We start from the raw sequence: 12,359 nt of genomic DNA on the forward strand, positions 1-12,359 counted from the left end.
CCCTAGGTTGACTGGAGCTCGGGATTGGCCAGCATCTGACTCGAAGGGGAGTTTTCATATCCACTTGCTGATCTGTATACTGTACTGTGGTAAAAAAAAAAAGTGAGTCCTTTAACGCTGCCCTCCGATACGCCGCGGGAAATCTCGCGATATTTCGACCTGGCGACGCGCAGTGAGCGGCCAAGGCCTACAGGGGTGGCGGACCCGGGAGCCGGGAAGGAACTGGTTAGGCAGGGAGGGCGAGCGGGTGCTGCCTCCGCGACTCGGGCTTGGTGAGAACCACCCACCGGAGCCCAGAAGTGTGTGGGCAGGCTGCCGTCCTGGCCGGTGAGTCGCAGCCCCCGCGTCGACGAGCTCCACCTGGGCCTGCGGGGGTTGTGACAGGTGCGCGGACCAGCGCGGCGCCCCGCCCGCCGGCCCGCCCCCTCTAGACCTCGCCCTCCGGGCTCGGCACGAGCTGCGGGCCCCAGCTGCGCGGCTCTAGCTCAGGGCGCCCGTCGCTGCCGCGGTCGCCGCCTTTAGAGCGGCCGCCGCCCCTGAGGGAAGCCGGGAGGGAAGCCGCCGCTGACCCCGGGCATGAGCCGGCCGCGGTGTCCGTTGCTGGACTAAGGCGCCGACATGAACTTGCACCAGGTGCTGACCGGGGCTGTGAACCCCGGCGACCACTGCTTCTCCGTGGGCAGCGTCGGCGACCAGCGCTTCACGGTGAGTCAGGGAGGCTCCCGCGTCGCCCGCGGCGGGTCCGCCGGTCTCGGCCTGGAATGACGGGCAGAGCCGGGAACGCGCCTACTCCCTGCCACCCCCGGGGGTGGGGGTCCCCTGGGCCCCCTGGGCCTCTCGGAGGTCCCGCCGCCCGGCCGGGCGCACCTGGCCTCGAGAGGGAGGGAGGGAAAACCTTCGGGTCCTGGAGGTCCTTCCAGTGCAGAGCCCGGGCTCGGGAGGATGTTCGGAGGGTATTTTAAGTGTTCAGTCTGACGTCCTTGGGCCGGGGTGGTTTGGCAAAGCCGTTTAAACAAAAATTGTGTAATGTTGTGTGTGTGTGTGCGGTGGGGAGGGAGGGCTGCTTCTTATCCTACTCCATAGGCTTAACATGGTCAAGTTGAGAAATAGTTGGGATGGATTTCATTTCTTACTCTAAGTTAAGGTCAAGTAGCCTTGTAGTTAGAATGAGTGGGTGAGTGGGTGTCTTCAAATAGTTACCAATTGTTAACAGCCAGCGCTGGTTAAAAATACAGTGAAAACAGCGCTTCTCGTTTGTTCTCCTGAGGAATCACTTTAGAAAGTAAAAAAATATTTTTTAATAAATAACTTACTCCCGACGTCCTTTGAATTCCCGCATGTGACCGTTTAGTAATCCTGGGGAACTTACTTCGATTAGATTGTTCACATTAATTACTAGAAGTTGCATTCCTGTTTCTCAGTGAAACTCCTTTTCGCTGTGGAGCAGTAATCCAAGGTGAAGGTGTACTGAAAGTGATTTGTTTTTCATTAGCCTTATCCGACTATTGGAAGTAAGGGGACTCCAAATTTCTGCCTACTTACTAGGACTATAGTGGAAATTTCTGCTTTAATTATAGTTTTTGTAATAACTTCAAACTAAAAGTCAGTATTCACATGATACTCTATATCTAAACATATTTACAGTGCTGATGATTTCTGCTACAACTAGTGTAACTTATGGCTTAGTTGTGATTAAAAGTAAAACTAAAGTTTACATAAATAAGTGAAACAAAGTAAGGAGTTGATAGATACCCATGATTTCTTTCTGTCTAGCTTTGACCTTTTTTGTGGTCTTTGTCAGTCAGAATAAATAATAGTCATTATTTTACATGGTGCAGGCATTTAATTCCTCAGTTGTGTTTTTAGATCTGTGCCAACCAATACTTTGCTTTAAAATAGAGTCTGTACCTCCCCTGTAGATTAACGCATGCACTTCTTAGCTTGCACTTGACCCTAGCAGTTTTAGAGATTCAGCTCTAAATGTTAGCCTAGCCAGAATACTCAGAAGAGTGAGCTCTGAGGGTTTCAGTGAGCAGCTGTAGTTGGACATTGCTCTCTGCTCTTGCTATGGAGAGGGAGAGAATAAAGAGCATTTACTCAAGGAGGTTTTCCTAGTGGGAGATTATAGGATAGTAACATTGCATTCTCTGCTATCTCCTAAAGTTATATGAGTGCTTCCTCCTATGTAAATTCTAAGAACTTTTTGTAAGAAGGCATTAAGTTTCTATGTAAGCACGCTTTAAGAATCTATATAACCGTCGGGCTGGCATGGCCCAGTGGTTGAGCGCCTACCTAGGAACCAGGAGGTCACGGTTCGATTCCCAGTCAGGGCACATGCCCTGGTTGCGGGCTTGATCCCCAGTAGGGGACATGCAGGAGGCAGCGAATCAATGATTCTCTCACATCATTGATGTTTCTATTTCTCTTCCTCTCTGAAATCAATAAAAATACATTTTTTTTTTTTTAAAAAAAGGATCTATGTAATCTACTTCAAAGCATATACAATATGCTGGCATATTTATATACCTAGATGATCCATCTAAAGTGTATATAAAACCTTGATGAATGCCCCCATGTTATTTTAAAGGAGAGGTAAGTGAATGTGCCAAAGCTTATATAGTTATCCTACACCATCATGTAGCTTCTTGGTCCCGCCTGCTGCATTTTAAAGTCCATTTCCATAGAACAGGCTTTAATCTCCAGATCTTAGGAAACATTGCAATAAATACAGTAAAAATACTTTTATTTATTTTTTGTTTAGTGCAGCGGTTCTCAACCTGTGGGTCGCGACCCCTTTGGGGGTCAAACGACCCTTTCACAGGGGTTGCCTAAGACCATCAGAAAACACATATATAATTACATATTGTTTTTGTGATTAATCACTATGCTTTAATTATGTTCAATTTGTAACAATGAAAATACATCCTGCATATCAGATATTTACATTACGATTCATAATTGTAGCAAAATTACAGTTATGAAGTAGCAACGAAAATAATTTTATGGTTGGGGGTCACCACAACATGAGGAACTGTATTAAAGTGTCGCGGCATTAGGAAGGTTGAGAACCACCGGTTTAGTGTAGAGACCCAGTTTTGGTGATAGTTTAAGGATTAATAATCATCTGTTTCCTTTGCAGCCCATCTATCCTTGACTTTAACATTAAGTTGATAGTTTTGTTATAAACTAAATTTCTTGCCCTCGGTTTCCTGGATACTGTATATATCTTAAATTTACTTCTTTTGAAGTGCCCATTTTTCTTTCATGTTAAAAGCAGAATCTATTGTTTACTCCTTGAATTTTATTTTTAATCTCTTTTGATTTGGAATTCTTTTTTTTTAATAGGAAAGTAGCAAACACTAATGGTACATGGTATGTGCAGGCTAAAAAAATTTCTCTAAATTCCAATTTTACTTGAGTTAAGGACATGAGATCTTCCTCTTGCAGGCCCCCGTGAAGAATTTCTATTCCTCTTGGTATGGTATGCTTTCTCTGAAGACAGTACTGTGTTTGTAATTCCCCACTTCCCATGTTTGCTGATAACTCACCTGTTCTTGTTTCAAAAGATTACAAGAGATGAGATCCTATTTTCACAATAAAGTGTGACAGGTTTTACCTAGTAAATTGAAATGAAATTGAATGCATGTTTTCTTGGAGTTTCAATTTTAAAATATGCCATACTAAATATAGTTAGTATATCCAAGATACTTTTTTACTACTTAAACTGGCAACAAACTATTTTGACTTTGCTCATAGTATGAAAGCTTCTAGTAGGCAGTGACCATATCTCATACTTTCAAAGCACTTTATTTGCACTTCCAGTGTATCATTAACCTGTCTTGCTTTGTGTATGTCTTCCATGGTTTCATTGTATCTAGAATAGGGATTGAAGTACTGATGAGACCTAATACTAGAGTCATTACCTGGATTTGACTTCCAGCCCAGTCTCATAGTTAGTTGTATATCCAGGGCAAGTTTTTTTACACTTTTTGAATTTCTCTCTCCCCACCCCCCCATTTTCTGGTTTATTCATACTTACTAGTAGTGTTGAAACTGTTTTGAGTGAAATGGAGAGATGGAGGTAATTTCCAAGATTGTCTTAATACTTGACTTTCTGTGTCTAGTATGGAATTTATATACCTTAGCTCTGAAAGTAAACATGTTATATAGGTCCAGGCTCCCTGTTGGATGAGAAAACTCAGTGTTCCCAGCCAAGGGAACTCAGATTCAAGGCAAGAAACTGACTGCAACTATCTGGCTGTTGGTAGAGAACTACGGCTTAATTAGCATTCTCCTTTCTCAACTTTCTGTCATAGTAAGCATCCTTTAACTTTTTCTTTTGTTCACTCTAGAGCAGAAATTTTAAACCTATTTCATCTCATGGCACACATAAACTAATTAGTAAAATTTGGCAACACACCAAAATATACATTTTTTTTGCCAATCTAACAAAAAAATAGGTGTAATTTTGATTGCTTTACCAAAAAAAAAAAAAAATGCTAATTTCCTACCCATATTTCACTAAGGTGACTTTTTAACGAATCAGGTGCCTATAGTACTTGTATATAAGGATTTCTGGTACCAAGAATTAACCAATCAGACACAACCTTATTATAAGATGTTACCAGTAAGATACAACTCTATTTTATGACCTACATATAGTATTTATGATTCAAGACAGGCATTCACACCTGTCATTTGTTGTATTGGCTGTTATTTTTAAAAATTCTTTATTGTTTAAAGTATTTTTTTTTTAAATTAAATCTTTATTGTTCAGATTATTACATTTGTTCCTCTTTTTTCCCCCCATAACTCCCCTCCTTCCAGCTCCCACCCCACCCTCCACCCTCACTCCCCACCCACTGTGTTCATCCATAGGTGCATGATTTTTGTCCAGTCACTTCCCGCATCTCCCACACCCCTTTTTCCCCCAAGAATAGTCAGTCTATTCCCTTTCTATGTCCCTGATTCTATTATAATCACCAGTTCATTCTGTACATCAGGTTATTTATTCACTTGATTCTTAGATTCATTTGTTGATAGATGCATGTTTGTTGTTCATAATTTGTATCTTTACCTTTTTCTTCTTCTTCCTCTTCTTAAAGGATACCTTTCAGCATTTCATATAATACTGGTTTGGCGGTGATGAACTCCTTTAGCTTTTCCTTATCTGTGAAGCTCTTTATCTGACCTTCAATTCTGAATGATAGCTTTGCTGGATAAAGTAATCTTGGTTGTAGGTTCTTGGTATTCAGCACTTTGAATATTTCTTGCCATTCCCTTCTGGCCTGCAAAGTTTCTGTTGAGAAATCAGCTGACAGTCGTATGGGTATTCCCTTGTAGGTAATTGAGCCTCTTTCTCTTGCTGCTTTTAAGATTTTCTCTTTGTCTTTTGCTCTTGGCATTTTAATGATGATGTGCCTTGGTGTGGTCCTCTTTGGATTCCTTTTGTTTGGGGTTCTCTGCGCTTCTTGGACCTGTAAGTCCATTTCTTTCACCAGGTGGGGGAAGTTTTCTGCCATTATTTCTTGAAATAGGTTTTCAATATCTTGCTGTCTCTCATCTTCTGGCACTCCAATGACTCTGATATTAGACCGCTTAAAGCTGTCCCTGAGGCTTCTTACACTATCTTCACACTTTCGGATTCTTTTTTCATTTTGCTTTTCCAATTGGGTGTTTTTTGTCGAATCTTTGGTTTGATTATTGTACTCCTCTGGTCTGCTATTGGGTATAATATTCTTTATTTCAGTCCGTGTATGCTTACTTTCTAATTTCTTTATCGTAGCATCGAGGGTCTCATTAGTTTTCGTGAGGCTCTGCACAAATTTATGGCAAGCCCTCAAAATTGCGATTCTTAGCTCCATATCCTCCATTTCTGTCATGTTTTTTTGTCTCCGCATCTTTTATGCTTTCTTGGTGCACCCCCTTGTGGTCTCTGTGCGCAGTCTTGTTCTAGCCAAGCCTTAATTGTTGTAGTTAACACTAGAGGGATTTGACCCCCAGGCCGACTGGCTATAGGAATCAGCTGTATGAAAACGTCTGCCTTCTGGGGAGGCGCTAATCCAGCCTTTGCCTGAGGCGATCGGCAAATGGCTGTGCGCAGAGTTTGGGCGGGGCGGGATCAACAGGGCGGGCGGAGGGAGCAGTTATGGCCACGCTCAGTCCCGTTCCCAGAGGCTCTGCTTCTCAGAACCCCGGCAGCCGCTGCAAACCTCGGAGAGAAAGCTGCCCTCAGGTTCCAACTGATGCCGGATAATCCCGCTTCTCCCGTTTGAGTCTGGGTCCCTAGAGACTCGCCCGGATCTGGAGCCCAGAGTCTGAGACTCACTCCCGACAGAAAACGACAACCGCGCCCTCAGCCACCAGCCCGCTTTGCGCGCGCACCTCGATACCTTTGTATTTTCCACACTGCGCCGCCTCTGAGCCTCGATTTGCTGTTCTCTTTCCTTCTAGTTGTAGAGTCTCTCTTCAGCCAGCCTTCCTGTGTTTCTGGGTGATGTCCTTTCAGTCTTTTAGTTGTATTTTTGAAATGGTTGTTTGCGGCAGCGGTCTCCGGTGTTTACCTACGCCGCCATCTTGGTCTCCCTCCTCTTGTTTAAAGTATTATATATGTCTCCTTTTCCCCCATTGACCTCTTCCCGGCCCCTCCCACCCCCCAGCACATGCCCTCACCCCCCTTGTATCTGTGTCCATTCGTTTTGCTCATATGCATGCATACAAGTCCTTTGGTTGATCTCTTACTCTCCCCTCCCCTCACCTTCTTCTACCTTCCCTGTGAGGTTTGACGATCTGTTGGATGCTTCTCTGTCTCTGGATCTATTTTTGTTCATCATTTTATGCTGTTCATTATATTCCACAAATGAGTGAGATAATGTGATATTTATCTTTTTCCGACTGGCTTATTTCACTTAGCATAATGCTTTCCAGGTCCATCCATGCTGTTGTGAATGGTAAGAGTTCCTTCTTTTTTACAGCAGGGTAGTATTCCATTGTGTAGATGTACCACAGTTTTTTTAATCCACTCATCTGCTGATGGGCACTTAGGCAGTTTCCAAATCTTAGCTATTGTAAATTGTGCTGCTATGAACATAGGGGTGCACATATCCGTTCTGATTGGTGTTTCTGATTTCTTGGGATATATTCCTAGAAGTGGGATTATTGGGTCAAATGGGAGTTCTATTTTTAATTTTTTGAGGAAACTCCATACTGTTTTCCACAGTGGCTGCACCAGTCTGCATTCCCACCTGATGTCATTTTTTTTATTTGACAATCTAAGGAAAGGAGGCTAATGCAACACACCAGTTTAAAATCGCTGCTCTAGAGAATCCTTTAAAGGTGGGAGAATGGAAAGATTCTTTTTTGGAGGGGCTATGTGGGTCTTTGTATGTGGAGAAGATACAGGAGGGGGAAGTTTGATATGTTCGCACCTGGAGGAAGAGATTTTTGTGGTACTCATATGCCATTGTGAGTTCTAAATTAGACTTTGTTTTAAGAATTGGGCCTGTTTTAAAATACTATGTTTTAAATAGTATTAAAGTGCCTTTAAGATTATTGAAGTAATACTAATTCTTAACATTGTTTTTAAAAGCGAGAGCAGTGTTAATTACAACATACCAAAACTAACTCATTTAACCAGAAAATATACCAGGAAGACATTCTTTGGGATATTTACCTGGTATGGTTGGTGAAAACAAAACAGTAAACACAGGAATTCTAAGTGTTTTACAGAATCACAGGATTTCCAAATTAAAATACCTATTGTTACAGACTTGGATAATTTTTGAAATGTAGACTATTATAGAAGGTTGTCTGCCAAAATTTATAGTTAAAAATCAGGTTTTAATTATATGCTTGATAGCACACATGAACTCATGTGTGCTATCTTTAGTTTCAAAGTTAGTAAGCCTAATGTCATTTGTGCCTAATAAAGATTTTTATTTGTCAATTTAATTTTTATTTTAATCATAGATTATTTTGATTACAATCAGAAACAGGTAGAGTACCAATTGTAATATATGCATATTAATTTTGAAGAGCAAGTAGCATGACAGTTTGTTTGATAAAGCAGTGTAGCTTCTATGGTTTTGATAACATTCCAGAATATAATCAGGACACTTTGAAATGAGTTTTTGAGAATTATTTATGATAGAAAAATCTGTAAAACTCGTTTTAGATTTTATTCTAGAAATATTATGTGTTGTGTTACAACTTAAGTTTTTATTTAAAACTAGGTATATGGGTTATTAAAGAATTTAGTGGCAAGATAGCAGCATGAGTAAATGTTGGTGCTAGTGACCTTCCACATCCACATCAAAATTACAGCTAAAATACAGAACAACCATCATTCAGAACCACCTGAAGTCTGGCTGAATGGAAGTCAGACAATTCGAGTAGTAAAGAAGAAAGTACATTGAAACTAGTAAGAGGGGCAGAGGCGAGGAACAGGCTCGTTCAACACCCACGTGTGGTGTTTTTTTTTTAATTAACAGGGATATTTCTGCTGTGAAGGTCTCCCCTGAGAAGCAAGGGGTCCCAGCCCCACACCAGACCCCCAGTCTAGGGATCCAGAGCTTGGAAGAGAAGTCCCTGTAACTTCGGGCTATAAAAACCAGTGGGGATTTCGGCTGAGTGACATGGAGGCTACTGGAGACCCAGGCATTTCCTCTTAAAGGGCCAGTGGATGAACATGGTCTGGCTTCCTCTGAGCTCCAACGCTGGGCACCGGACGGCAGCTTTGGGGAATCCAGGGACATACGGGGAGGAACTGGATTGTATGGCATCGGGACAGGAACTCAGGGACGCCTTTCTCCCAGATAGGAGTGCTCCCAGGGGTCATTGTTCCTGTGCTGGGACTGCCCCCATCACAGAACTAACTGGCAGGCATATCTGAGTTTCCACCAGCATGGCCCTGGTCATTCCCTGAGACCTTGCTCTGTCCAATTTGCAGCCTCACTCAAGCTATTTGCAACAGCTTTTCCATATGAATGGCCTGTCCTGGCTCAGCTTCAGACTTTCCTAAAATCTCTCAAACAAGCTGCAGCCAGTGACAGCATACCCCAAACCTATCAACAAAAGGCCCAAAACTGGGCACTAGCACCAGCCTGCCTTGCTTCACAGCTGGGCCTCACCTGGGCACTTCCAAACCTAATACAAGTAGCAGCCATCTGCAGATCTCTCTGTAGCTTCTTCCAGGAGGCCCCAGAGCCAGTGCACCCAGTGACAGTCTGGTATGAATACCAGACTGCAAACTCTACACGTCCACAAGTGACACACTCAAGGGGCAGACTCAGTGAGCACCAAAGTCCCACTGAAGCAAGTCCTGGTCCATAGGGGTGTCTCCTGCACAGCAGCTCTTCCACTGAAGTTGTAGCTGGTCCTCACAGCCAATAGACCTGGAGGACAATTCCTCCCAGTGGCGCTAGCAAGGTTCAACTATAAGACTGCACACAGCCCACATGGGGATGCACCTAAAGTACCCAGCTCAGGTGACTGGGAGGCTGAGCCACTGGGCCCGACAGGACACCTACTACATAAGGCCACTCTTTTATTCCAGGAGACATAGCAGCTTTATCTAATACATATAAACAGACACAGTAAAGCAACCAAAGTGTGGAGACAGAGAAGCATGTCACAAATGAAAGAAATGGAAGCAAGCAAACTACTGGATACAGAGTTCAAAACAATGGTTATAAGGTTGCTAATGGATCTTAGTGAGAACTTCAAGGGACTTTAGTGAGACATTCAAGAATCTTAGTGAGAAATTCAGACATGAAAAAAGACCAATCAGAAATTAAACATACACTAACTGAAATAAAGAGTAATTTACAGGGATTCAGTAGTAGAGTAGAATATGCCAAGAATTAAATCAGTAATTTGGAATATGAGGAAGCAAAAAATACCCAATCAGAAGAGCAAAAAGAAAAAAGAATAAAAAAATATGAACACAGTGTAAGGAGCCTCTGGGACAACTTCAAGCCTACCAACATTTGCATTATGGTGGTGCCAGAAGGAGAAGAGAGAGTGCAAAAAAAAAAAAATGACAGAAAACTTCTACCTGTTGAAAGAAATAGACTTACAAGTCCAGGAAGTGCATTGAGTCCCAAACAAGAGGAATCCAAAGAGACCCACACCAAGACACAGAATAATTAAAATGCCAAGGGTTAAAAACAAAGAGAGAATCTTAAGAGCTACAAGAGAAAAGCAGTTATCTACAAGAGAGTGCCCATATGACTGTCAGCTGTTTTTTCAACAGAAACTTACCAGGCCAGAAGGAAGTGGCAAGAAGTATTCACAGTGATGAATAGCAAGAACCTACAGCCAAGATTACTCTATAAAGCAAAGCTATCATTTAGAATTGCAGGTCAGATAAAGAGCTTCATAGATAGAAAAAGCTAAAGGAGTTTATCATCATCAAACCAGTATTACATGAAATATTGAAGGGTATTCTTTAAGAAGAGTATGACGATGACAAAGATAAAGATAAAAAATTGAACAATAAGATGGCAACAAATACCTATCTATCAACAATTGGCCCAGCCTGCATGGTTCAGTGGTTGGACATCGACCTCTGAACCAGGAGGTTAGGGTTCGATTCCTGGTCAGGGCACATGCCCGGGTTGTGGGCTCAATCCCCAGTCTGGGAAATGCAGGAGGCAGCTGATCAATGATTCTTTCTCATCGATGTTTCTATCTCTCTCCTCTCCCTTCCTCTCTGAAGTCAATAAAGATATATTAAAAAAATAAACAAACAAAAACAATTGAATCTAAAAATCAAAATAAATGAACAAGAAATCTAATGAACAAAATAAACTGATTAATAAAATAGAACCAGAGGCATGGAAATGTGGGATAGACTGATGAATCTCAGAGGGAGTAGGGGAGGGTGGTGGGAAGAGATGAATCAAAGATCTTATATGCATATATGCATTACCTATGGACACAGACAACAGAGTAGTGAAGGCCTGGAGTGGGGTGGGAACTGGGTGGAGGGGGGCGGGGGGAAAAGGAGGAGACATCTGTAATACTCTCAACAATAAAGATTAAAAATAAAAGAATTTAGTGGGGGATAGGTAATCACGCACAGCCCATTTAATTTTATTTTTTTACTTAAAATGTATTTTTTATTGACTTCAGAGAGGAAGGGAGAGGGAGAGAGAGATAGAAACATCAATAATGAGAGCAAATCATTGATCGGCTGCCTCCTGCACGCCCCCTACTGGGGATCGAGCCTGCAACCTGGACATGTGCCCTTGACTGGAATCGAACCCGGGACCCTTTAATCTGCAGTTTGACACTGTCCACTGAGCCAAACCGGCTAGGGCCCATTTTAAATTATAAGTTGTTTTCTCTATTTATTTTTTATGTGTTACTTTTTTATTACTTCATCATGTGGTATAAACTCTAAAGACAAATTAATTTTAATAATTATTAGGACTATCTGTAGGAGGATATGTCTATTTCAAGTGATTTTTGGATGATACCTCATTTGGAATACAGATTCCTTTTGATTAGAATGAAGGTATGCATTCTTGGGCAAAATTATGTGTAAATGATGTTGCATCCTTTTTTGAATATCACATTTGCAGACACATATCTATCATCGGTGATATTAATTTTGATAACCCCTCAAGTTATTGCCCAATGTTTCCATTGCAAAACTGCCCCCCGCCCCCACATACATATACGTACTTGCAATATATGCAGTGTGTGAACACTATTTTATGACCAGGCAGAAAATAATCCTCAACCTCATCAAAATTTTCCCCTTGATTGAGCATCCATTAGTGATGATTCTTACCTGGTCTTTTTTTTTTTTTTAAAGCACTTAGTATCTTTCTGGTATAACAAGGTATTCTGGGTTCTCATTATAGCTACCCTACACCATCCCTTTAATTACCCCCCCCCTTTTTTAGAGCCCTTATATATTTTATTTTTTTTAAATGTATATTTTTATTGATTTCAGAGGGGCAGGGAGAGGAAGAGAGAGATGGACACATAAATGATGAGAGAGAATCATTGATCGGCTGCCTCTTGCTTGCCCTCATCTGGGGATTGAGCCCACAACCCAGGCATGTGCCCTTGACCAGAAATGAACCTGGGACCCTTCAGTCTGCAGGCCGATGCTGTATCCACTGAGCCAAACCAGCCAGGGCTGCTCTTTCTTATACAATGAGATCTGTGGCTCATTTCTATACTACATCTAAAACTGTTTTACTAGTAGAATAGCATCATCCATACCACTACAATTAAAAACTTACAAAAAGAGTTTAGAATTTGTTTGTATTTTTTCTTCCTACCCTGCCTGAGAGTAATAGAATATACACTGAGTGGCCAGATTATTATGACCACCCCATCAGTAC

The 12,359-nt window shown here is 42.0% G+C and overlaps 1 protein-coding gene across 5 annotated transcripts in view; it reads left to right on the forward strand.

Moving 5' to 3' along the window:
- Positions 1 to 537: 537 nt before the first annotated feature.
- Positions 538 to 12,359, forward strand: part of DMXL1 (Dmx like 1) — a 156,155-nt gene continuing 144,333 nt past the window's right edge. For 3 of the 5 annotated variants that reach the window (XM_070412509.1, XM_070412510.1, XM_070412511.1), the window contains exon 1: positions 543 to 705. In XM_070412509.1, the coding sequence (XP_070268610.1) occupies positions 619 to 705 (87 nt within the window). In that variant the 5' untranslated portion in view covers positions 543 to 618. Of the gene's footprint in view, positions 706 to 12,359 lie in introns of all 5 variants that reach the window. The other 2 variants (XM_070412512.1, XM_070412508.1) reach the window with 2 other exon arrangements.

Source organism: Myotis yumanensis, unplaced genomic scaffold (genome assembly GCF_028538775.1).
Source record: "Myotis yumanensis isolate MYYU_CA2020_CCGP unplaced genomic scaffold, mMyoYum1.0.hap1 SCAF_4, whole genome shotgun sequence".
Classification (NCBI taxonomy): Eukaryota; Metazoa; Chordata; class Mammalia; order Chiroptera; family Vespertilionidae; genus Myotis; species Myotis yumanensis.